At 46.8% G+C, this 26,361-nt stretch overlaps 1 protein-coding gene across 2 annotated transcripts in view; it reads right to left on the bottom strand.

Moving 5' to 3' along the window:
* SCUBE3 (signal peptide, CUB domain and EGF like domain containing 3) overlaps nt 1-26,361 on the bottom strand; it is a 1,095,585-nt gene that overhangs the window by 107,364 nt on the left and 961,860 nt on the right. For both annotated transcript variants that reach the window (XM_086923234.1, XM_086923233.1), the window contains one exon: nt 5,125-5,286. In XM_086923234.1, coding sequence (XP_086779360.1) covers nt 5,125-5,286 — 162 coding nt within the window. The remainder of the gene's footprint in view (nt 1-5,124; nt 5,287-26,361) is intronic.

The raw sequence follows: 26,361 nt of genomic DNA, 5'->3' as shown, positions 1-26,361 counted from the left end.
CACAGTCTTTTGGAGTTATGGGACGAAATGTTTTTCTCCTTTGCTGTAATCTAATAATATAAAAGCAATGAAAACAAAGCACATCCAGATGGGAAAAGGTAGGTAAGAACACACCTATCTTTCCTACTGAGGACCAAAATGTTCCTTACCAGACACAATTAAAGATGTGCCTAAAATGCTGAATTTATCCTAGTGTTAGAGAGAGGCAGCAGATGGTAAAAAAACATACCATAGGAAAGGCAGATAGATATAAATTGAATGAAATGGTCAACAAGGATTCTGTTTTCCCTTTTACAGGTCTTATATTTTGGAATAATTGAATTGATAGGAATCATTAACTGGAGGACATTTTTTATTAGGCAGACTTCTTTACGAGGAGGTAATAAGTCTTTGAAAGATTTTACGTTTTGGTCTCTATCACTGTATCTGTCATAGATAAACATGTTTAAATGCAGACTAACAAAACAGTATCTAGTAGTATAACAGCATAATGATAAGCAAACATGAGGCTACTCCAAAGCAGTAGTGAATGGTGAAGGAATGCGTCTTCCTCCATGGAGCTGCTCTGCAATTTCTTCTTAGAGAAAGTACTGGAAAGAGAGCTGATGCAGCCTCATGCCTCTGGATGAATGAGCTCTTACATTATCAGTTAACTTTATTTCCGTTTGTACATATGACTAAGCAATGCACGTGATAATACAAACAGATATACTTTGCCTTCACAAAGCACTGCCTTTATTCACGTGACTAAAGGATACAAAAAGCTGGAATGACTGTCTGAGTTTCTCTGTCTTGTGCAAGTACAACTGTAAGCAAATAATTAACATCGAAGCAGTGTAATGAACTTTCAGCTGGTTACACTGGAGAACAAATCGGTAAGCAAACGTGCTCCATTAAACAAAAGATTTTTGAACCCTGAGCATGCATTTCAAATAAGTTCTTAGAATAGACCTGTAAGAAAGGCTCCTTTATAGAAAGGACTTCTAGCCCTCTGACTCTTTTTGGTGCGATAGGCAGCAGAAAAGCTATTTCAAAGGACAAGTGATTGTTGCTTTTTAAATCGGTTCAAATAGAGTTTTCATTGAAGCTGCTAGCACTGTGTTGAGTTGTTACGAAGGTGGAGATTCATTCACCCGAGGAATGGTACAGATGTATCAGATAGGTGATGTATTGTTGCTTAATGAATCTGTTCGCATATCATTTTCATTATAGTTGCTAGCACTGTGCTGAATTGATGATGGAGATCAGGTCTACCCAGGAATAGAACAGATGGGCTTGCTCATACACTCTTTAATGGTCCTTGTTGAAAATAAGATGCCAGACTTGTTCTTTAGAGATATGTGACATTGCTAAAAAGTAGACTTCTAAAGAAGAGTATGCTAGCCCCAACTTAGACAATTGAATAATCAATGAATACACTGATGTGGAGCCATCTTTAATGGAATTAGCGGTTTACATTATGAATTAGGTTTATTCCAGCTCATAGATCTTAACAGTGGAATGTGCTCTGGCTGCCTGAAATATTTGTTTACTGTCAACCAGGATTCGTACATTACCAAACTCTATGTCCAGCTACCAGGATTGTGGTGGGGTCTTTTTGTGTATCCTGTGACAGAAGATAAGGATCAAGTTTGAATGTTAACAGTATTTCTACTGACATCTCCCATAACGAGTAAAACCAATGGTGCTTGGGCCATGTAGGGGCTATCAGTATCATCATGAAATGCTCCACCGTAACCTTGCAAAGCACACTTGGGATCAAGGGAGTTGGTGGAAATGAACACATAAATTCACCTGTAAATTCTGTGTTAAAGGCCTCATGGGGATCCTGGCTATGCCCACCTACTGGTGAATAGAGGGCGCCTGCTGTTGTGACTTATCATAAGCAGATGCCATATCTCTGAAATAGTAAATAAAACTATCTGTCGTTCAACTGCTATTTGTGGTTCACCGTCACTTGTCTGATAAAAACATCTGTGCATGTGCTGTTTGATTCTGAAACATATTCTGCAGAAATTTTCTCTTTTCATGGATAGCTGATTGGACTTTGTTTCATCATGTTTTATGATGAAGAACACTATAGTAGTATTGTGGTCTGACCCTCTAGTCTGCTCAGGACATAGGAACATTCTTACAGCTAACGCAATCACACTTACTTCTTAAAGATGCATGTACATAGACTCATATGGAGACCACAAGGCATAGACATGCAGGATCTGTGAGTGAGTGCCCTAATTTGTTGAGGAACCTTTTTTTGTGAGGAACACTTGTGGTTTGGGTGCCAACATATTCGGTTTTACGAATATGTTCTGTGTTATCTTCTACTAATGAAGAGCTGCCTTCACTTGAGGGTTCACTGTCATCCCAATCTCCAACATCCAATGTTTATTTATTTCTTCCTGAATTGGTCTCATTCTTCATCGACACTGTGGAAACAGGGGAATATACAGAGAGGCACGCAGCCTTATAACGCTTTGTTATAATAATGTCACGCTGGCATTGAGTATGCAAGGCAAACACTAATAGTTTTTCATCACTTTCTTGGGAATGATTAACTGATCGTTCATTTGCAAATATTCTTCCATAAGGAAATATATGTCTGTCACAGGATAAAGAGTGGACTGTTTCTGGTTGAAGGCCAGACCTAGTTATGCTGGAAATTGTACAATCCTTTAGACTGATTGTCTCACCTGGCAGAAAAAAGGTGCTTTGATTAGCCATTCGTTCAAATATGGGTCTACTGACAATGTGTCCCTTCAAAGTTGTGCTGTAATTGGAGCCATAGGATTTGTAAATATGAGGGGTGGGAAGGCGCCTAAAGAAGAATTGATAAGTTTGCCTGTTTTCCATGAATCAAAGGTATTTTTAATGCTTTGGATGGATGGGCTTAAAAAAAATACACTTCTGCCTGATCTACAGAAGTTGAAGGTGTGCCCTTTTCTATGAAGGGAAGTATGCCCTGTAAAGTCACCATGTGAATCATTGAGTTTTTAGATTGAGGCTGCACAGGGCTAGAATTACCTGTTGAAAGCATACTTTAGCAGTTCATTGAATAGCTCATTTCCAAAGCCAAGGCCAACTCCCCGACTATTAAAATGGCTAAAACCTGGTATTTGTTCTCTTTTTGCAACTTCTGTAAGAATGTAGCAACATCATGCCACAGCTGTCTGTCATATCTAAGCACTACAGATGAAGGGTTAACAATCTTGATGTCATGAAGGCATCACTTCTCTTGCCCATTGTCTCCCAGCATGTTCCTTCTCTGTCAATGGGACCCTGCCAGGCACAGAGAGTTTTGTGATCTGGTCTGATTTAACAAAAATGTATGTGTAGAATCCAGGGCCTTGTATTTCTTTACAACCGTCACAATGTTAACAGATATGGAAGACTTTTTCATGTTAAAGAGCCCCCACCCTCTCCCCCATAAGTGGTCCAGTATCATCATCATCTTCAGAGACATGAGAAATGTAATGAATTATTAGTTGATCAGGATCGGTTGCTTCTTGGTTTACATGATTTTTATCAGTACTGAAAATGGACACCACTTGGTCTTCGCCCTCATCTTGACTGTTGTCTTGATCACCTTAGCTAAACACTGACTTATGGGGAAGATCAGTAGGTGGCATGATGATATTCAATGAACACACCATGAGAGATTGTTTAGGCAGGACTATGGAGGTACTGGAGAGATAGTAGACAATGTTAAAACAGTCCTAGCAGTTGTAAGAGCCAGTTGTTGTGCTCATTCCACAGCCAATGACCCGGGATAGATTGAGAAACAGAACCAAAGGCAATTCAATTGACAGTGTCAACTGCACAGTCGATGGCTGAAAGCATAACCAAAAGCACCATAACCATAGATGTAGTACATGACGGTGTACCATTGAAGAGTCAGGTTTTGACGGCTGCTTTTCCTTTTTAGCAGCCACTGCAAAAGCCATAAGTCTCTGGCATAGGGAATATTTATGTAGCTGTAGCAGACGGACTTGCTTCTACTGGTGCCGATGATAAAGGCACAGCAGATGGTCAGTTGACATAATGGCAAACTGTCCTTGACAACTAATGAAGTTGTGGAAGCCTTTTTATGATTTGTGACTAGAAATTGAATCTTGTCAGAAAAATGAGACCTCGTCTTTTTCTTAGGGTGGATGGCTCAATTGTTGGAGCATTTAGCAATTTTTCCTTTTCTGCTGATAATCATGACCGAGCTGGTGACTGCGCCCTTTAAACTAACGCAGAGGGTCATTTTGTCTCCCCAAGAAATTGCTGATGATTATTTCTTTTTAAAAGCCTTCAAGTCTGGCTTCACTGTCATCCTCTTTAGAGCCAGACTATGAGAAGCAGACTTTTCCTCCTCAAGAACTGCCAGAGCCATTTTTCTCCCTGTACTGAAGAGTCGTATTCTAGTACGTGACACTGAAGTTGCAAATCATCGAGTCATGGGTAGGGTGTATACATAAAATGCAAGAATGACTCCTTCAAATACTTCTCAGTTAATTCCAAAGTTATTGAGAGATATCAGAGGAAGAAAAGAATGCTAGTGTACCTGCATTGGCCGTATTCCCCCGCCCCACCCCCCCTTCTCCACCCCCAAATCAAAAACAGTGGTCTAATAGAAGACATAAAAATATAAATCATGAGAAGTCCAAGGATTTCCTCACATTGGCGTACAGTAGAAAATCTGGCAGTTAGAGCCTCATGGTGTCTGTCCACCTGACCAACTACGGTTTAGGTCATACAATGAGGTAGATAGTCTATTTGTAGTCCATGGCTGTTTTCAAAGGTACTGAATTGTTTTATTGAACAGAAAGCCACCATGCCTGACAACAAGAAATATTCAAGTATTTTACTCTATGAAATATCAAGTGCTGGCGAATCTACAAACCGAGAATGGTGGAAATCCTAGGAAATTAAATTGAGGCGTCAAACATAAAAATGTCCACATTTTCTAACTGGATGCTTCCTTTGGAGGAGAACAAGCACATCAGGGCTGCAACGAGCACCACACGAGCAGTACTCCAAACCCATCTTTGTCCACCCCACAGAATGAGTCTGCCTCAAGAGATGTAGAGCCATAGTGTGCACCTACTTGCACTGATCTAAGCAAAGAGTCAGCAGGCATACCAGCACATGTCGTTATATTTGTGGCTCCCACTGGGCCATAAGCATCACTTCCAGGGCAGAGGTCACAAGCCAGCTGTCCCTCCTTCTCCTGGTAGGTTCCCGGTGGGCAGGTGATGCATAGCTCCATCTGGCCATGGTAATACGTTCCTGCCAAACAGCTGGCTAAGAAAGAGAGAAAGAGATCAGTAGCTGAACACAACAGATACCATTTTCTTACCTAGGGATAGGACCATCAGTGATTGCGTGCTTCACAAGATATTTCACTGCAGTCTCGATTGAACTACCAGCTTCAACTATCAACACAATTAATGCAGAGACCATGGCGACTCTCGAAAAAACAAGTGTGTGTTCATTTGTTAGCATCTTCTTTGGTGAAGCTCAGTTGACTAGGTGGACCAAAAAAAGTTTAAAGAGTCAAACAGCCAGTTCCATAATTGCTGCTACACGAATAGAATGCACCACATGTTTACTACATTGACACTTACAAACTCGTGCTGTGCTACACGATGCCTTAGGATCTCTTTGGCTATTTCACACATAGTGCCATTCCACACAGAGACATGCTCACTGCTGTAGTGCTCCTCAAAGCCATGTACTCACTAATGCTATGCAAGACAATGCCACACACTAAAACCCCAAATGCAAAAAAAGTATTGCCAGTGTAAACTTTATTTGAAACTAAAATCTTTCACATAATTACATGTTTGCACTGCATAATAACAGGACTTTTTCAGCTAAGATGGGATAGGATAAAATAAGTCAGTATGCACAAAATTCTGAATGCTAATTAGCATAACTGTACATCTTGGAAAATACTAAAATACACGTGATTTTTCAAGGTGTGCGCAGTGCACAGAAAGTCATGAAGCTCCTTTGTTCTTGGATTTGCAGGCAAGGGATCATTATGAAACTGCCACAAACCACTTAGGCTAAAACGTATCAAAAATAATTTTACTTCCTTAGCCATTTGGGGGTTACTACTCTCACTCTAGGCTGATCATACCCAACTCCTCTCCAAAGTGGAAAGCGCATCATATCTACACCCTAATCAAGTGCTCTATGAACATCCTGGATTAGATAAAAGGAAGTTTTCTTTAAGTTAAGGGTAGATAAACGAGATGTTGGAAGATGAGGTACCATTCCCCAACCAAAGGAATGAACTTATGGACCCCCAAGAAATTCCTTAATTCCCCATGAAAAACATGGATTTTATTTTCAATAAGGTTTCACTTAACAAAAGCAAATAGCTCACGTAATAAAATCTTGCAACCTTCCGTGGAGGAATATCAAGAAAGCCTTTCCGTCAGATCCAGTTTGGTAGGGAAACAGGGCATACATGCGGGCATATTTAGCCGCAAAAGTAGTGACTGACGTCGTTTCCAATTGGTGTCTTGGCGTCCCTCTTACTATGGTTCTACAAACTGGCCCATGTACAACCTATTCTCCACTTGGCTTTCTGGGGCAAGCAGTCCAAGACTTCTTAGGGAGGCAGTGTGGAGGATAAGAACTCTGAGCTCGTCAATCAACCAGCAGACACAATAACTTCAATTTCCAGCCCAATGCGTGTCTTTTAGTAAAAGCAAGCCTGGTAATTACACAACTGAATTAAATACTAAGCAATCCATTTAGTCCGTAGTTCTGTTCTTAAGGTGGCGCTACACTCTCCCATCCTAATGTTCTCTCCCAACTCAGGTAAAATCTAGATGCTAAAGCCCCCAATGTTTAGTGGCAGCGGCACACCTTAGGGACAAGTGAAGATTATCACTGTTACCCCTAGAGGGGTTAGTCGCAGAAATTGTCACGTGATCGTATTTTAGTTTATTTTAGGTACAGAGTTTCAAGTCCCTCTGCGTGTCTTACTTTTCGCAATTCTTCAGCAGGAGCACCCACCAGATGAGGACAATGAAATCTAAGATCCCTGTACCTGGCTGTCATCAGCCTTTCTGAAACAGTAATAAAAGACAGATAAAAGGGCAGGTCTGACTGAGAAACTTCCTCACCTTGAACAACAAAAACAGCAGTCCCACCATTCACACCTTCCCTCCACCAAACGGCAGAGCTCAGGAAACACTAATCAGCATGTTCCCGCTAGCAAAGTTTTCCTGGAATTTCCAACGGTAACCTTATCTCCATCCTCGCTACTTCAGATTCTGGCCACATGAGCACAGGCAGAATAACTCCACTGTCTTGGGAAACTGTCCTTGTCAACCATTTGTGACATAGTAAATCAGGGGTATCCAACATGGATCCCACTGGTGTGTGTGCACGCGCAAACACACACACACACACACTCACATACTCTCTTGTAGTACCACACATGTATCACAGTCTCCCCATACATAAACAAAATCTCGACATACACATGATGTAAGCATGAGGCTTTGAGGCACACACAATAGTAGGCCACACTCTCTATGAAATATAAAAGGTCTGACCGCTCTATAAATCACACGATAGGGCATGTTGCCACCACCAAGTTATGTACTGCGCCTAGAACAGACAGTAGTCCTCTGCCCACTGTGAGGGCATGCATGGTGCATGCTTTCAGGTCACCGGACAGGTCCAAGACCTTGCATTGTTAGGGAAATGCTTAGGCTTCTGCGCACACGCTAGAGACAAAATAAAAATGAGGACACCAGATTCACAAGTCGTTAGACACATAGGTCAGAGGAATACACCTGTATACCATGCAGGGAACATTCCTAATCCAAATTAAGCCTCACCAATATCTGAACACCTGGATCCTTACTCACCAGTTGGAGAAGTCTAGTTATAGAATCAACAAAAATGGTTTCCATTTCCGAACTCTTTAAAAAAAAAATATCGTTATCTTTATTTTTAATATGCATACAATGAGCAACAAGAAGGATGCAATCACATACCCTACAACAAAGGAGAAGGCGGGTACACAGACGCAGCCCTCCACACAGGGCTGGTACATGCCTACAGTGATATAATGAGATAAGAGACGATAACTCATAAGATGGCACCACATGCACAATAAATTTGAGGTAGAGGCTTCTGCCACTTCGGCAGGGAACTACATGTCATGATGTTTCAACCAATTCCCCAAACCTTGACACATTTGCGTGGCCAACCTCTACGTCTATATGTAACCTTTTTCGCCACCATGTAGAGGTCCATCCCAAACTCCATTGTCGCACAGTTGGGACTGCAGGGGCACCCCAATGATGCGCTATATTACGCTTGGCTACCAAAGGCCACAGGCTGCAAAAAAGGAGCTTCGCCCTAGGCACTTCCTACATCTTCCAGGACCCCCAAGAGAACATATTTGGGCTCAAGCTGGATGCATTCTCCCACCACCCTACTGAGTTCTGCAACCACCTGTGACCAGTATACCTGAACGGCCGGGTAGCTGCAAAGTGTAAGAACAAATGTACCCCAAGCCTCTCCACACTGCAGACAATAAAGGGACGCAACCCTCCCCATGCAACGCAGACTGTCCCTATCATATTAGATTCAGTGCAGAATTTTCAATAGGATCAAGCGCAACTGAGACTTTATGGCGACCTCCTTTGGGTGCATCAGAGCCGCCTCCTAATGCACATCCTCAAGTTCCCTCCAAGTCCTCCCCCTAGCGAACTCTCAGCTTAAGCATATTGTTATGGAGAGTTTTATAGGTATGGGAGATAGTCTTCGAAGGGAACTCCTCTAGGAACAGTCCGCCATCAAAAAGGGTTACTGAGGCAGATCCAGCTCTCTAAGCCCTTTGCCTGTCAAGCATGACTCAACTGGGTATTTAAAAAAAATATTGGATGGAATTCATATAATAATCTCTTTGAAGGGAGGAGAAGGTCATTAGACCACTATCCATCCGGGAGGTTCCCAGCAAGTCCCAGTACCTAAACCCCTTAAGTTTCCTCAATTTGCACATCCATGTCCCCTCCCAGAGCTGATTCTCCAGCTTTAACTTCCCAGTCCAACCCTTTACATCAAGGAGTTCTACTACAGGCCACCGTAACCAGCTACTGAACACCATTCCCACTGTACAAGTAGAGGAGGTAGGACCAGTGGCGGCCAGCACAGATCAGGGGTGGCAAGGCAAGGTAAGGAGGAGCTAAAAAAAGAAAAAGAAACTTACCTGATCGCCCCATCTCTCCTCCGTCTCTTCTCGGCGTCAGACCACAACAGGAAGCACCCAGGATTCCCTCAGCCAATCACAACGCTGCAATGCAATGTTGTGATTGGTCTGAGCACCAGGGTTCGGCGCACAGACGGGGACTGGAAGCCTGGGCATGTCCTCCAACAAGGCTGTAATGCAGTCTGGGTGGAGAACATGCAATGTGCACATGGCTGTTTGGCAGGCCTAGGACGGCTGGCCAAACATTCATGCGCACTTCCAGAGTATCCACAACTCCTCCCCCTAATCTGTGAGCACAGCAGCACTGCCCTGCCCTGCAAAGCTGCTGCAACAGGAACAAAAATTAAATGATAATAACATTGAGTTATTATATTTTATTTTTTCCTTTATTTACACTGCTGCAAAGCAGGGGGAAGCTGCACCTTAGCAGAGGAGCCGCCACTAGGCAAGACTGAATGGTAAACTTTGATAGTTCGTGACGACCAGCCAGAGGGCTCCCTCAGACCAAGCACCTCATTCCTGCCGTCACCGTGGATGTCCAACCAGTCTCAGACCTCCTGGGGGTCACAAAGAAATGGTACAGCCCCTCATGGAGGACCTTCAACTTGGCAGGGTACAACACCATGTACTGCAACCCCATAGCTCTCAGCCTTTGCTTAACTCCCCCAAATGTTTTCTCCATCTGCTGTACATGCTGGATGTAGTCCGGAAAGATACATATGACACAGTCCTCTAAGTAAGAATCCCCCTACTGGCGAACCTTCTGCAATATCGTATCGCTGTCTCTATAATTAAGGAGTTTGGCAATGATAGTTCTTGGTGACCCTCCAGGCGGCGGTGGCAGTTCCACTACCAGCTTACACAACAGAAGCTGCTCCTAAGATTATGACCGAAAAGCTCTTTTAGGTATTAGCTGAGACTGCTGGCATCTCACAAAAAGTGAAGGACTGTCCTCGCACACCACCAGGTGTGATGCTTCATCATCGGCAGTCCTCGCCCTCTAGAAACTAAGTTTAGTGCAGGGCGGGCCTTCACCTGGAGACAGGGAGGCACAAGCTAAGTGGGGGCCTGTGAAAGTGAGTGAAGTTAAAAACCAGTATAGTTGCTAAATTAAATTTATTAAGGGAGGTAGCTATATGGTGCTAAAATTACAAAAGCGGTGAAATTTGGGATATTATTGTCCCCTCACCGCAGTGATTTCTATGGTCGATATGTATCTGCCTTCTTGGTCCAATGGGTCTGTGGCATTCATCAGGACTAGAAAGAAAAGGATTCCGTTCTTACCACAATGTTGGTATGAAATTACCATTTGGTGGGATGACCTAAGTCATACTCTACCAGGGGAGGACCCTCAACAAGCCCTTTGGTAGTGTTCTACATGCCCCATGGGAGGAGAGTGGAGGAGAGACCCCTGTGGTCAAACTTACATCAAGGTGCGTCTCTCGTGGGTGCACCTAGTGGTGTACGCTCGTCCTCCCCGAAGTTCCACTACCAGGGCATTTGACTAGGCAGTGCCCAAGAGCAGCCCCCGGAGCCATTGTTCTAGAAAGAGAACTGGGTGCATCTCCTCAGTGTCCTCAGGAAACCACATAAACTGCAGGTTACAGCACCCGGAACGACCCTCCACATCCTCGGCTCGCATCTCAAGACACTGCGTCTGGTTTGTCAGGGTAGCACCAGTGGACTGGAGGGCCTTCACTTCTTTCTGGAACTTTGTAACATGTTGTTTCGTCTCCAGTGATCTCTCAGCCCCTTTATGCAGATCATCACGCAGCAGATTGACATCCATAGATACCGAGCCTATCTTGGCCTGCATACTGGCACTGGAATCCTCAATTACCACAAAAATCTTTGCGCCCGTGGGCCCTGCAGGTCGTCCAGTCCGACTCCAGCAAAAGCCAGTCGGTTGCCCCCTGCACCGGCTCCAGTGTATTGATCTATCTTCAACTACTGGGCTCCCTTTTGTGCTTTATTCTTAACCAGCTTAAGGCAGATCGCAGACTCGGGTATATCCCGTTCATGAAGGTGCACGCGCCGGGTCACACACAGCCGCATCAGGTGGATGCCCACCACACTCTGATGGTGCTCTAGTCTCAGTCAGGTGCTCCCTGTGCTGTCATCAGTGAGGGTGGTTAAGAGCCAGAACAGCAGCCCGAGGCATAGTAAATCTGGGGCACACCCACGAACAAAAGCGTCCCTCGAGCAAGTAGTGAGTCACAGTACAGATTCAAGCATGGAGGGTCAGGGGCCCATAGACAGTCCAGCAGCCTCCGTATTGAGATCCAGGCCCGACAAACTTACACAGTCCAGGCAGCCAAAGCACAAGCCCAGACCAGGAACCATAGGTGGGTGGCCCACCGCCAGCACCCCGGCCTCTGAAGGAGTTGCGGTGTCTAAAAAATCAGCAGCAAGGCCATAGTGTACACCCACAGACCTTGATCTCTACATCAGGCCCTCACAGCTACTTCAGCCCGGTGTTCATCGTGGAGAGCCGTAAGCACAGCACTGAAATTCAATGACGGCCCCCAAGGCAAAGCACCCAGGCTGGGAAATGGGCACTCTACCACCGGCCATCACCTCTCTGTCGCCTCCAGTCATGCTTCGCAGGGGAAGCTCAGCTGTGTTCGGGCTTTAGCCCAGACAATATGCCTCAGCCAGTGAGGCCTTTTGTGGTGCTCGACCGCTCCATGCTGCCTCAAGGAGTCAAGGCTGCTTCCCCCCAAGGGAAAAGAAGTCCATTTATGGTCTTAGTACAAAATAAAAAAAGGCAGAGCGGCAATGAGGCGTACAACCTACCACTAGGTCACTACACACACTAGTAGCTGTCACACTCCAAACGCGTCCTCCAAGGCACTGTACGCGCCGATCCCCCAGGCCGTGCAGGGAGGGACAGCAAAGGGAAAGGGAAAAAAGGTTTCTCCTGAGGACATGAGACCAAGCTGCAACACCGGGCCATCTTGTTTCGGCCGCTGGAGAGCGACAGCACGGTCCACAGGTCCCCCAGTGACTCAGTTGTTGCCTTCTCGCCTGCAGGTAAGGTCAGTCAATAAAAGGTCCAGGAAATAAGGGGGGGGAGGGGCTGGGCCGAGGTGAGCGACCCACCCCAATGGCCACAGCAGTTATCACCAGCCACTGCGTGTTACATGCAGCCTCTACGGCTCCTGAGGCAACATCATCCCAGGCTGTACAGGTGAGGCTAGGTATAAGGGATATACATTCCTGTGGCCTTGATACCAGGCTGCAAAGACACTCAGGAGGGTCCCTGCTGGCTACAGCATTGCGCAGCACTACTTAAAAGCAGGGAAGATTGTGTAAAACGGCAGGATGGTGCTGAATTATACGTCAGGGCTGGGAGCTCTCCTCTAGAGCTGCTGGTCGGCCATCTTGCGTGGTAACGCCCTGTCCATTTACATTCTCATGATTTGTTTCAGCTTTGTTCGTCACTGTGAAATCTAGACCTTGTGGTGAGATCGACCAGCAAATTGGAACTCTCACCCTTCATTGTCATCAACCATTAGATTGGTTTGTTGCTTCCTGATCATACCACATCTTCATAAGCTCTTGACTTGCCTGAAGGTAATTCTTTGCCTGACTCTTGTATTGTGCCATTTACTACCTGAGGCCAGTCACATAGTTCATCACAAACTCCCATACTTAATCATGCAGAAAGTGTGGACACGGAGCATAAGTGAAATTTACGGATATTTTTAAAATATTAGTTTCTTTGTATTTGTTTAATAGTTTTAACTTTTTATTGATGTGCTGTAGGAGGCTATTTTTGGAGGGTTTTTTATGGTTCTGTTTTTTGTGCATTTAAGTGCTGTGATCTTTTACTATGTTATTGTGATGGTGGCAGTCTAGTTCCATCGTCACGTCTATGCTCCCTGCTCCAGTTGTTTGAGTGGGTGGATGGCATTTGCTTTTCACATTCGTGGCTCTCTACTTAATCATGCACAAAGCATGGACGTGCTGCTGGCACACCGAAGGTGAGCCAAAGCATTGCCTGTCAAGATCCCAGAGGTGATCCACAGCAGTCACAGTGCCCATTTTAAAAGGGTAAGCATTACCTACTCAATAGTTGATTTACTAGTCCTCAACACTTCAATTATCTGCCACATGAAAATGGATCCTCACGAGGTGTGCAATGCCTATATTTACACCCTCTACTGCTTTGTCTTTGAGACAAAGTCACCTATTACAATGAGGGACTCCTTCAGACCCCCCCTTAAAGGTAAAGGATCTGTAAAATCATTTCTGATTAACATGCGATCCCTTCAAAATCATGCGGTATTTGTACATGACCTCCTCATTAATGAGAGACCAAATCTGCTATTTATTACTGGATCTTGGCTGTCGACTTCATCTAAACCAGTTATAGAAACGGCCATTCCCTCTGGATATAGGGTGCAGAACATTGACCATGCTAATGGGAGAGGAGAGGGTTTTGCAATCATATACAAGCATGCCTATTTCCGGCAACTAACTTACTTGAAGCAGAGGTTTTGAGCCTCTGTCTTTCATTGAATGTTCAGCAGTCGGTGGAGTGCATTCTGATTTACAGACCTTCAGGACCAGCTGGTCTCTTCTTGAATTCTCTCAATGAGGCATTTCCTCATTCACCTTTGCGTTTCTCCCGTTCTATCACATTAGGTGACTTCAACATTCATTGGCATTGCCATTCTGATAAGGAAATTACCATCCTAAAAGACATCATGTCCCCACTGGACCTCTCAGAAATTGTCTCAAAATCCACTCCTAAGGGAGGTCATATTATTGATTTAGTATTTTCCAATAAAAGTTTGAGTTCGTCTGACCCTATTCCTCTGGCATGGACAGATCACTACATGATCCATTTTAAGTCAGCCACTTCCCCTCATGGTAGCTTTGTCGACCATCCTGCTTCTGGCCAAATTAGACCTTACTCCAGGGCAACTCAAAATAGCTTGCTGGGTGCCCTGGAAAATACAGTGGCAAATCTTTTGGAGTCAATTGAGTCTGATGCTCAGGAGGCTGATAATTGGATTTGTTCCTCTGTGGAAAAATTGGCCCCCTTCCAGCATGCAGGCCACGTATATATAAGATTGGTTCAATGACTCCCTGAAACAGGAGAAGAAAATATGTAAAAAGGCAGAAAGAGCCTGGCGTAAAAACTACAGCATCAAGGATAGAGCAAAGGTACTTAAGAATTATTTGGCCTTGATACATTCTACTAAAAGGGAATTCTACAATGGCAGGATTGAAAGGGCAGAAGACAAATCAAGAGAAATTTTTTAAATTGTACAACAATTTTCAGATCCGGTTGCCTGCCACAGAAGTAAGGATCTCTAAGTCAACTGGTGCGAACAGCTGGCCTCTTTTATTCATAACAAAATATAGGAAATTCCAAACGGCTTAATCATAAAAGGATCTTTGGGAGTTGGTTCTTTTAGTCCAGCCATGAGCCCAAATAATGTGTCCTGCTCCTTATCTTCCTTTAATTTGATCTCTTTAGAAGATACTAAAGGGGTCATTCTCATTCTTAAGGCACACTCCCCCTCTGATCCCAGTTCCCCTTTCTTTTAACTCTAGGAGTGGAGGTTATTAGCTCATGTTAAATAAGTAATTGGCAGCCGCCAGAGTTCTGTCCTGCTGGAAACAGGCACAAATGTTACCCCTCCTTAAAAAACCTAATGCGGACCTCAATGTCCTAGGCAATTATAGACTCATTTCTCTGATGTCAGCGCCGTCAAAATTGGTGGAAATGTTTGTTAATTGGCATCTTTGTAACTATCAAGTCAAATGAGTTATTACACCCCAGTGAGAACGGGTCCCGGTCAAAGTTTAGTACAGAGACTGTCCTTTTGGAAGACTGATTAAAAACACTCTAAAAGTAGGCAGAAGGGCAGTCCTGGTATTGTTAGACCTGTCAGCAATGTTTGACATGGTTGCCCATTCCAGGCAGCTCACCCGCTTTCAGGAGATCAGCATTAGAGGTACTGCCTGGAAGTGGAAAAAAAACCTTCTTTGGAGGACGGAGCTAGAAGTCTGGCTGCCTCCTTATTCGTCTGGTCGCAGAGGTGTCTCAGTAGGAGTCCCACAGGGCTCAGCCCTTAGCCCAACAATGTTTAACATCTATACGACTTTTCTTGCTGCATTGGTCAAGTCTTTTGGGGCCAAGATAATCTCTTATGTTGATGACACAAAGATTGTCTTTTCTTTGAAAATAGATGAGCTAATTGATCCAGATACTAATAAACCCTATCTATCTGCAATTTTTCATTGGCTGAATACCAACCAACTCAAGTGTAACACTGAAAAGAAAGAGGTTCTTGGTTTTGGACACAATTTCAACCCAAACCTGCAAGTACATTGACCGGATGAGGTCTCCCTGAACAACTTGCAAGTTAATACCGTAAAAAACCTGGGTGTTAAGACTGATAAACATATTACCTTTCACAATCAAATCAACATGGTAGTTGGCACGTGTTTTGGACTTTTGGTTATGGTAAAAGATATTCTGTATTTCCTCTCCGTCCCATGAGGATAACAGTTGTCTTGGTTATGTCCAGGCTGGGTTATGCCAAGGCCTTATACAAAGGTCTTCCATGTTACCTGCTGAGGAAATTGTGAAAGGTCCAAAATGAAGTCACTCAGCTGGTGCTCAATCTCCTAAGATGGATGCATGTCTTGCCGTATTTGCAAAACCTGCAATGGCTTCCTGTGAATAAGGCATCTTAATGAAAACCCTCCTCTTAAAGCACAGAACACTGAATCACTCTGGTTCGGACTGTCTGTCCTCCAGAGTATCCCGCTACGAACCCACGAGAAACGTACGCCCTTTGATCAACCATCTAACCACAGTCCCAAGAGTTCATCTCTCTAAAGCTGGAGGTCCCCCCTTCACTCCCCTGGGACCTCAAGCCTGGAATAAGCTCCCTTCAAAACTGCGTAAAATATTGAAGGGGAGGGGCCTTTTAGAAAGAATCTTAAGACCTGGCTTTTCGTAGACTAATATTTAGAACTCTTTTTCTACCTGCACTCCGTATCGCGCCGGGACACTCTTTTGAGTGGTCACGTGCTTGACAAATCCCTTTTTCATTTCACAGCCTTATACGTAGACTCTAAAGTTCATTCCCATCTCTGTCTCTGATTAAGGTGAGTTGGCCATGCACTGGGTGCACAAACAGATGTTCGAAGGGACTGAATACTACACATTCTGTGCAATTTCTCTGTAGGTGAAGAGGAGACATGGCAGGATAAGATCCCAATTGTTCCTGAAGTTCTCCGGCAGAGATCTTGATAAACCTTTCCGCCAAACCTTTGGTTTGTGGGTCTTACCCCATGGAGAAGTAGTAGGTCACACCTGCTTGCTTCCACACCTCTCTGATGACTGAGGAAATAAAGTTTGATCCCTAATTGAAAAGATCCCTAGGAGAGCACTAGCTTCTGTTTGCAGTGGTGCTTTTCAGAAGTACCGCCTCTGAATACCTGGTGTTATGGTCTGCCACAACCAAAATATATTTGTTGCCTAATACTGCATGGTCAGGGATCAAACACGCCAACTACACCAATTCCCTACCTTGGTGTTCTGAGTACCACTCATTTACAAGTGCCAGGTGATACAGAACATCTCTGCATCTTGGTGCACCTCAGACCAATAGAGCAGAAAGTCCAACCTATCTTTGGTCTTTTTTATTCCCAAGTGCCCTGCGAAGGTCTCAGAGTTCACAGGCTTACTGTGAAATCAGTCTATCCTCCCAGCCCATAGAATGTCATCCAACCAATGTGTTTCTGGGCTTCCATATGAAGTCCCACAAGTGGAGGGTGCTCAACCAGTGGTAGGCAGAATTGGGCCAAGGCGATCATTCAGATGGTAACAAATCCTACAGCTATATCAGTGGCCCAGACTCCAATACTTGGTTCACTTTGGGTGTCTCATTCTCCTTTCCTTCTGGAGCCAGGGTGATGGAAGCTATGGCCTGTGTCTTATTAGAGGCTGCCCTGACCCACTTGCTACCATTCTCTGGTCCTAGCAAACCTGGAATGGTCTTATTCTCTTCTGAGATTTAGGTGTAGGCTGTGCTATGGTCAGCAAAGCTGACTTGATTGAAACCATGTAGGCTTCTGGTCCTGATACTAAACTAGGGGAAATCAGATTACTGCACCAGATAAATCCATTACCTTGCTTCTTTCTCATCCCTACATTGACCATGACTGAATGCTATTGATATCTACCTAAAATCAAGCAATTATGTACTTCATATCATTCCCAATGAATACCAAGCCTGTGACTTTGGCACCAGGGAGACTCTCACAGGGTTTGAGAGACTTTTTTTTAATTTTATTTTATTTCCGCGCACTTCAGATACACAACTCCAGGCTTACAACCTCAAGGGCCGGCCGCATTGTACATATTTCAAGTAAACAATTGACACTTGTAGACACAGCCCATCAGCCGACGACCCGGGGGTCCGGCGGCGTATTCCACTAAGGCGCTAGCAGATTCACCATTTTCATCATCAACAAAAGAACCAGGGCGCAGTTATCGTGCGTGTTTTCCTCTTTTTCTCAACTCCAAATGTTCGTCTCGCCCCCCACCCCAGTGCTACAGCTTGGATTAACAACCGATGCGTTAGCAACACAACTTGACTAATACTAAATCCCCACTCAACTACTGATCCTACCCCCTCCCGCCACTCCCTCCTTGCCTTCACAGTGTATGCTAAAGGTGTATGTGCCATAATGATGCCTTGTCTACCCTGCCTCCGTACTCGCTCCAAATGTGCTCCAGCGCTAAGTCTGCTTCCCGACTAATCTGTCCTAGCCAGGGTGTATGTCCCGATTGCAATGTCCCTGCCAGCTGAGAATAAGCAGTATGTCTGCGTTGCCATCCCGCCCATCTAGCCAGGACCCGCGCCGCTCTGCGCCACCGTCTGGCTCCGTAGTGTCATTTCTGAGCCGTGTGGCTCCGGATTGTCAGATTCCTCTTGCGCCCTTCCATTGAGGTAAGTGCGGTATAGTGCCCAAAAGTCTTTAGGGTGGCTCTTGGGGGGCAGCAATTCGCTATAGTTTATACCCCCTGGGTCCTACAGTACAACATGTCTCGCGCCCATCTAGCTTTGGTTGGGAGCGGTCCTCTCATCCAACAGTGTGCTACTACTCTCTTAGCCATTAGCAATCCCATATCCGCAAGTCTGCGAATCGCGACTGGGAGTCGCTTGGAATTTCCTATGTGAGCCAATCCTGGTTCCGGGGTCATGTCCACCTCCAAGATTTTGCTATTTTCCGAGAAGATGTCACACCAGTAAGACTGGATGTCCGGGCAGTGTCACGCCAAGTGCATGAAGTCCGCGTTTGCAGTGTGACATTGTTCGCATTCTGCCGTTTGCCGTAGACCGTATCTGTGGAGTCTCTCCGGAGTGTAATACACCCTTTGCAGAAACTGTGGATCAACCTGTGTCGACCTTTGAGTGATATCCGCTTCGTACTCTCACAGCAGTACCGCCATATAGCGTCATCTAGCGTAGTATCCAGATCTTTTGGCCACGCGAGTCTTGCTTTCATAGGCTGATGTTCTCCTTGCGTCCTGGCGACCCTATACAAATTCTTGAGCAGCTTCCGGGGCTCCTTAGCCTTGATAACATATGTCAATTCAGGAACGTCTGGAGGCTCCGCCATGTCTGAACCGAGCAGCTCCAGGAGCAGCTCCAGGAGTGCACTTCGCGTTCTGTGAAATTGAAAACGTTGCAACATAGGGGTCTCTCCGCGGTCTCCCCGCACCTGATCCCAGGTTTTGGCAATGCCATCCTGAAACAAGTCGCCTGCTCGATGAAGCCCAAGATTTGCCAATTCTCTAGTGACACCCTTCTCGCCCATAGGTGGGAGCCAGAGCATCCATTCCAGTAGCATATCTGGTGAATACAGCAACACTCCTCCCTGTCGTTGCAAGAGCGAATGCCATGCATGGTTGGTAGCAGTTATGGAGTCCAGCACTCCCGTTCTGCGATCCAGTGGCTTGCATATCGTGGCCGGTAGCGGCTGCGGGTGTGCAAAGAGTCGCTCCATGCGGGATCATCTTGTCTCCGTGTATCCACGCGTGCAGGTGTGACGCTTGTGCCACTCTGTAATAAAGTTCAAGGTCAGGGGCCGCAAGACCTCCCATGTTGTAGGGCATGGTAAGGGTCGATCACTTGACCCTGGGCTGCTTTCCCGCCCACGCCAGGCTAATCATAAGACTCGTCAGCCGTTGAAAAAAAGCTTTAGATAGGACTATTGGAAGGGCATTAAAGAGGAATAGGAACTGCGGCAGAACTACCATTTTCATAATGGCTGTGCGGCCCATAAAAGTGAGAGGGAGTTTGCTCCAGAGCACTATATTGTCTTCCAGCTTGCTGATCGCTCTCCCATAGTTTTGGCTAATGAGCAGGTCCGGGTCCGTGTGGAGTTGTATCCCAAGATACCTAATCGGGTCTTCAGACCACTTTAGGGGGTATTCCATTTCCACCTGCCCAGTCACAGGTGTGAGGGGAAATACAATGGATTTCGCCCAATTGACTTTAAGGCCGGAGAGCGCGCCGAAGTGGACCACCACCCTTAGCAGCGGGGGAAGGTTCGCCGCGGGGTCGTGTACATAAAGTAGCGTGTCATCAGCATACATAGACACTACTATTTTGTAGGTCGGGAATCGTACGCCCTCATGGCCGTGGTATTCTCTCATTGCGCAGGCCAGAGGTTCTGCAGCCAGAGCATATAGCAATTGAGATAAATGGCACCCCTGTCGCGTCCCCCTACCGATGTTGGAGGTTGTGAGACTGCATTACCAATGCGCACTCTTGCCAAGGGCCCTTTGTAAAGTGCGCCAACCATTTGCAGAAAAGGCCCCCCAATTCCACAGAGTCAAATGCCTTTTCCATGTCTAGGAATATAGCCACTGCCGTCACATCTTGCCTAACATGTTGAATAGTGCCTAATACGGTTGTTATATTGTACGTCAGGTTTCTGCTAGGGATAAACCCTGCCTGTTCTGGGGCTACTAATTCGGGGACCAGTAGTGCTAATCTAGTCGCTAGTATTTTTGCATATAACTTAGTGTCTACGTTTAGTAACGACAGCGGTCGGTATGATCCGCACTCATCCTGTGACTTATTCGGTTTAAGAATAGTGACTATCATTGCCTTTCTCATGGAGCTCCGCATGCTTCCCTGGATACAGATGTCACTCATCAGTGTGGAAATGTGCGGGAGCAGTTGTTCCTGAAATGTTTTGTAAAAGTCTACCGTTAGGCCATCGATGCCGGGCACACTGCCCAATCGCATGGAGGCCAGAGCTTTCTTGATCTCATCATGTTGTATAGGATACATGAGGAATTCCCTTTGCGAGTCAGAGAGGAACGGCAGCTTTATGTGCTCTAGGTAATCCTGAATTTCGGCCGACATCTTCCCACTCTTCGAGGAGTATAGCTCTGAGTAGTAATCTCTAAAGATGGCAGCAATGTCCGCCTCCTCCGTGGCGGTGTGTCCATCAGCATTCTTCATTTCGGATACCAGTGGTTTACCTCTCCTGGCTTTGATGATATTTGTCAGCACCGATCCCGGCCTTTCACCCTCTCCATATGTGCGGGCAGTGGCATATTTGCCCAGGTGTTTCACCTCTCTGTCTGCCTCGTCATGGTATTCCACTAGGAGCTGTTTAATCCTCTCCTCCGTCTCATCATCTGATCGGTTCAGCTGCTGTATCTCCAGGGTTCCCAACATTCCTTCAAGCTCCGTCAAACGGCGTCTTATCGCCTTAAGGACACTAAAGTGTTTCGATATCGCAATGTCCCGTATGTAAACCTTGAACGCCTCCCACACCGTTTTGAAGTCTTCCACCGATCCCACATTCTTTTAAAAAAATAGATCGATCGACTCTGCCAGTTCCCCACGAAAGACTGGGTCCAGAAGCGAGTATGGTGGGAAGCGCCATGTGAAGGGGGGAATTTTCCTAACCGGGGTTTCCATCACCAACAATATGGGGGAGCGGTCTGACAGCATGCGCGGCAGCACCTTGCATTGTCTAGTGCTGCGGTGTGCACCCGAGGTGGCGAACCAGTAATCTATCCTAGTATGCACTCCATGGTAGGCCGAGTAGTGTGTGTACCCTCCCAAATCCGCATTTCTGCTCCTCCATACATCTACCATATCCAACACAAGAAGTTTGGCTGCAAGCGTCTGTGCCGCTGCCGAAGGCTTGCGAGGTGGGCCAGTAGACCTGTCCAAGTCTGGGTTAAGTGTCAGGTTAAAGTCTCCACCCAAGATTATGTGGGGTGAGTCGTAAGTGCTAATTTTCGCAGCTAGCGATTCATAGAATTCTGGGTCATCATAATTGGGACCGTAAGCATTTACAACCGTCAAATCCATCCCCATGCCCTTACAGGACGCTATGACATATCTGCCCTCTGGGTCAGCACTCAGTGTGAGTAACAGGATTTTCGATCCCGGGTTTACCCAAGTAATGACCCCCCTGGCATGAGTCGTGAACCCAGCTGCTGCTATGTTCCCCTCCAGGCCTCTGCTACGTAACATCCTGCTGGTGGGTGGCAAGTGTGTTTCCTGTAGCAATACTATGTCTATATTATCTCTCTTCAGATAACCCAGCACTTTCCTTAATTTTCTAAAATCGTTCAATCCCCTGACGTTCCACGTGTGAGCGCGGATAGTGGCTGGCTGTGCATTTTCCTGCTCTCACGCTACACTAGGCATCATGTTGTGACGCTCTTCGTGTGTGGCGCGCAAGGTCTCAAGAGGAGATCCAGACTAGCGTGCAAATCTTTGGGGCCAATCTCATTGCAAACGCGGGCCATTGCGCAGTGAGCAATTCGTGAAGGTGCGTACAAGGAGCACAGTGCATACATTCTTGAACAATAAGGCATTCCCTTCCCCTTAGATTCACCCCCCCCTCCCACAGCAGACCATCCCCAACTCGGCCTAGCATGAAAATACTTCCCCCCCCAAAACTTCCCAATTGACCCATGCTGGTCCCCGCAGGAACCAGTAGTGCATACAGCGCTAGGGCAGAGGTCGCCAGAATAAGAAAAGGTAACAATTGCAGGCTAACAATTCTCTCCATACTGCTCCTAGCACCATCACCCCGTTCGTGTACTTCAACGGAAGCCAATATCAGTGTACCTTTGTGTACTGTTTAGTGGTCTCTCACCACAGTGTCTCCATTCCCCCCAACTTTCAATCAGGCACTTCGCGCGCTAGCAGTGTATAAAAGGAAGTGTGTGCCCACACAAAGCCTACTAAAATCAGTCACTAGTGTTCAAATAGGCAAATTTAACATGGAAAAGTCTCACCAGGTCCCGGAACGCCGGAGCTCACACAGGCACCATGGGTCCGCTCCGCTCCCCACTGTCTGTCAAGCAGAGAGTTCAGCTAGTCGAGGCTCAACACCCATATCTCGCTCCGACTTTTTCTCAGCTCGTCCCGCGTCGAGGTTACAGAAATGGGACCGTACTATTATTCTTGCTCATCCAAGCGGCTGGTGGGTTCCTGCTCCTCCGTCTGGCTTCTGGGGCTGTTCCTTTGCTCCTTAGTCCACGTCTTTTGGGCCTTTTGGAGGTCTTTTGGGTCGGTGAAGAAGTGAGAGTGCCCCTGTCGGTTAATTCTTAGCTTCGCTGGGTACAGCATGGCATAATCCAAGCCAAGATCTCGGAGTTGTTGTTTATACGGAGCGAAGTGCCGCCGCTCCTCCTGCACCTTCGCTGTGAAGTCTGGGTATAGGGAGATGGCCGCCCCCTCGAACTGTAGCTGACCCTTCTCTCTGGCCACCTGCAGCGCAGTATCTCTGTCTCTGTAGTTTAGCGATAATTGGCCTCGGGGGAGCCCCCGGGCGCGGGCGGGGACCCAGCGTGCGGTGCGCCCTCTCCACTATGAACATGGGCGAGAAGACATCTTCTTCCAGTAAGGTGGTCAGCAGCTTCTCTACAAATAGCTCCATTTTACCTGTGTGTGTAGTCTCCGAAACTCCTGTGATGCGTATATTAGAGCGCCTAGAGCGGGCTTCCAAATCTTCCGACCTGTCCTGTATAACCTAGAGGATCTTGCCACTTTGTTTACAGTCTTTGTCTAGTTCCATTTGCCCTTCTTCAACTTCAGTCAGGCGTCTTTCCGACATGTCCAGTCGCTTCGCATGCTTGTCCACTCTTTCTGACATCCTGTCCATGCGATAAGTAAGGGCGTCAATCTTTGTCTCTATAGACGCCATACTGTCCTGCAAGCCCTTCTCCATAGTGACCAGCAGCTCCTTGATGTCCGAGTATATCGAGTTCTCCTGACTCCTGTTTTGTTGCGCCATTTCCGGCTCCTGTGGATCTGGGGCCTTCGCTCGGCGCTGTTCGAATGGGAGTTTGGTTTGCGTCTTGTCTCCTTTACCCATGGTGCTGGGGTGGGCCACAGAGGCCCCTCTCCACTTAGTTCGCCGCAGGTAACTCAGCTTGGCGCAGTGTTCCCGCCACCAGAGTTCCACCCCGTCTCTCCAGCCGGCCTACCAGGGGCCCCCCTCTATCTGCAAGCGAGGGTGCACCAGCCAAGCCGGGATGAAAGGCAGTAAGACGTGTCCGGCTGCCCAGCGGGGTTTCCACACCAACAGCCAGGGATCGTTTCTTCACTCCGCCGTCAAAGGAAGGGAGTGGGGGCTGTCAGGAGTGTTTTCCCCAGCAAGGGCTTAGATCGCCAGCGCTTTGGTCAGGGGGCCCACTTCCGGAGTCCGGGAACGTCAGGCTAGCCCCCTTCACAGGGTGCCCCGCAAAGCTTACCAGGGCGAATGTCAAGCAAACCAGGGCCAGGGCCTCCTCAATGACTTCCTCTGCTGTACATGGCCCGTACACGCAGTAAAGCCGCTGCTTTATGACTGTGCCAGGAGAATGAAGGGGGGTAGTTGTCCAGTTCAATCTAGTCTCCCCAAACTCCCCCGGGTAGTAGATTGCACTAGCCACAGGAGCGTTCGCTTCGGTTACTGCAATGCTTCTCTACTGCCCGCAAGTGGTGGGCCCTACCCGGCCGTGCCCAAGCGCCAGGAGGAGGGCGCGTAGGCCCAGCCCAGCACCGGAGCGCTCCGCGGTCGTCGAAGAGCGCAAACTGTTCCCAGATCGTATTCACTTCCTCAGTGTCCTCTCCAGCGCCCCAGCGCCTCCAAGTCAGTTTTCGCTGCTCTGGCCTCGCTTCCAGAGGGTCGCACCAGGCAGCTCTCAGTGCAAGCCAAAGACTTCTTGGCCCAGCGCGCCAACTCGGCCGTCAGCGCTTCCCGTTGTATTGGGCCGTCAGGGCTTCAGGTAGGGCTCCCCCGCCGATGTCAGCAGTCCTCGGGGGTGCCGCGCCTCACCGCTGCAATCTCTTGCGCTCCGAATAGAAGGGGTCCCAGGGCACTCGTAGAGTCGCGGTATCCCAGGGCCGAATGTCGCTACTCTCGCCGCACGTCGGGCGACGTAAGCTGGGCAGCACACCACGCCAGTCCGGGGCTTTGCGGCCTATGCAGCCGAGTATTCAGTCTTCCCGCAGCTCCGTCCCAGGCTGTCGGACTTCTTCCGCACCACCCACCGCCGATGGTGTCAGCAGTGCCCAGGGGCCGTGCACCATCAATAAGGGTTCACGGGCTCCGTTTTGGAAGGATAAATGCCGGATTATGTGGGTGATGGTGCGGAGCTCTGCACTCAAGCGTCCACCATCGGCGTTGGCAAGCTTCGCACCCCATCGTTGCCAGAATCGAGGTAAGCCCACTGTGTAACTATTACAACTGCTGTAGACTCGTTTAGGTGAACATTCCTATCAGAAGCAATGTTTCTAAATGTGTAATGCATATGTGTGTATTTATTTACTTGTTTCATTTAAATACACACATATGTATTGACACTGTAAAAAAATATTCAAAAGAGTGGGGTGCCACCAGTGACAGTATTCCTCCATTGGTAATCCTCCACCAGAACAGTGCCAGCACAACAGTGAGATCTATATAGGGTCGGCACAATATCGCCAGTTTTGTGAGCCAGAATAGGAGTCAGCAATGTCAACGGAGGAGACAAGGGTGGCTGTTCAGTCAGCACACATCTAAATATGGCGGGGAGATTACGTCAGCTTGGCGGACTACTTGGATACTTCGGTGTGGAGGGACAACAGTAATACCACCAAGATCTAAATCAGGCCCTTAAGCCTTAACAGTAAGTGCTTATTATATGGAACTGTTTCTATCCCTCAAATGTGTCTTTCCTCTAAGACAGGTGTGACGTAAGAAGGTCCAAGGCCACATGCATGCCAGAGTTTGAGGATAACCCCATACAAATTGAATGACTTCTATTTAGAGGAACTGAAGATTGACTCTCATCACACCCAGCCTCTTCACAAACTTAAGAATGGTAACAAATAGTGTACCAGATTCAGTGCATCTGTAAATATTTTCCAAATTCACTGAAAAAACCCAAAAGTTAAATTGACATTATAGTTATGAGTTGAACTAAGGTAAAAAAGTAACATTTTAAAACCAAGAAAAACTCTGTAACGCGACACTTTAGGTTACTGAGCTAACTATAATATATTCACTGAAAAAGCCCAAAGGTTAAAGTGAGGTTATAGTTAGGTGAATATGTTATCAATGATGTCATAAATAATGTCATAGAACATCTTATGAGGGCTGTAATATGTGAGGTCATAAGCAGTGCAAGTTCTAGTTCTAGTTATAGATCTTTTGACTGGGTGTGAGTGTTTGATTGATTCAGATGCTCCGTCCATCACCACCCCCTTTTGTACCGCTTTTGGCCGCCATAAGTGTGGCAGGGTATGCTCAGACGTGAGTCCCTTGCTTACTTTGCCACTGGATTCAAGCAATCCGAAGTGAAGACGGCTAGAATGCCAGAAACCGGTCCTCGGAAGCTTGTTTCCGGTCCAGGGAAGACATGGCTTTGTAGTTCGGGCTGGACTGTTCCCATGAGGCACAGGGTCAAGGCTGATTTGCATATAGCCATTGTCTGACCTAGGGTGGTGTGGAGTGCAAAAAAACGATGGATTTAGGCCCAGATCTTTGTACTGGGGTGAATGTAAGACATGGTTCTGCATTCTGTCCATCAACTGTGTTTTTTGCAATTTTCACCCCGAGTGGGCTGGGTATACTCAGACGTGAGTCCC

Source organism: Lissotriton vulgaris, chromosome 5, assembly GCF_964263255.1.
Source record: "Lissotriton vulgaris chromosome 5, aLisVul1.2, whole genome shotgun sequence".
Lineage (NCBI taxonomy): Eukaryota > Metazoa > Chordata > Amphibia > Caudata > Salamandridae > Lissotriton > Lissotriton vulgaris.
Note: the sequence above shows the minus strand (reverse complement) of the source record. Positions and strands in the feature narration are given on the sequence as shown.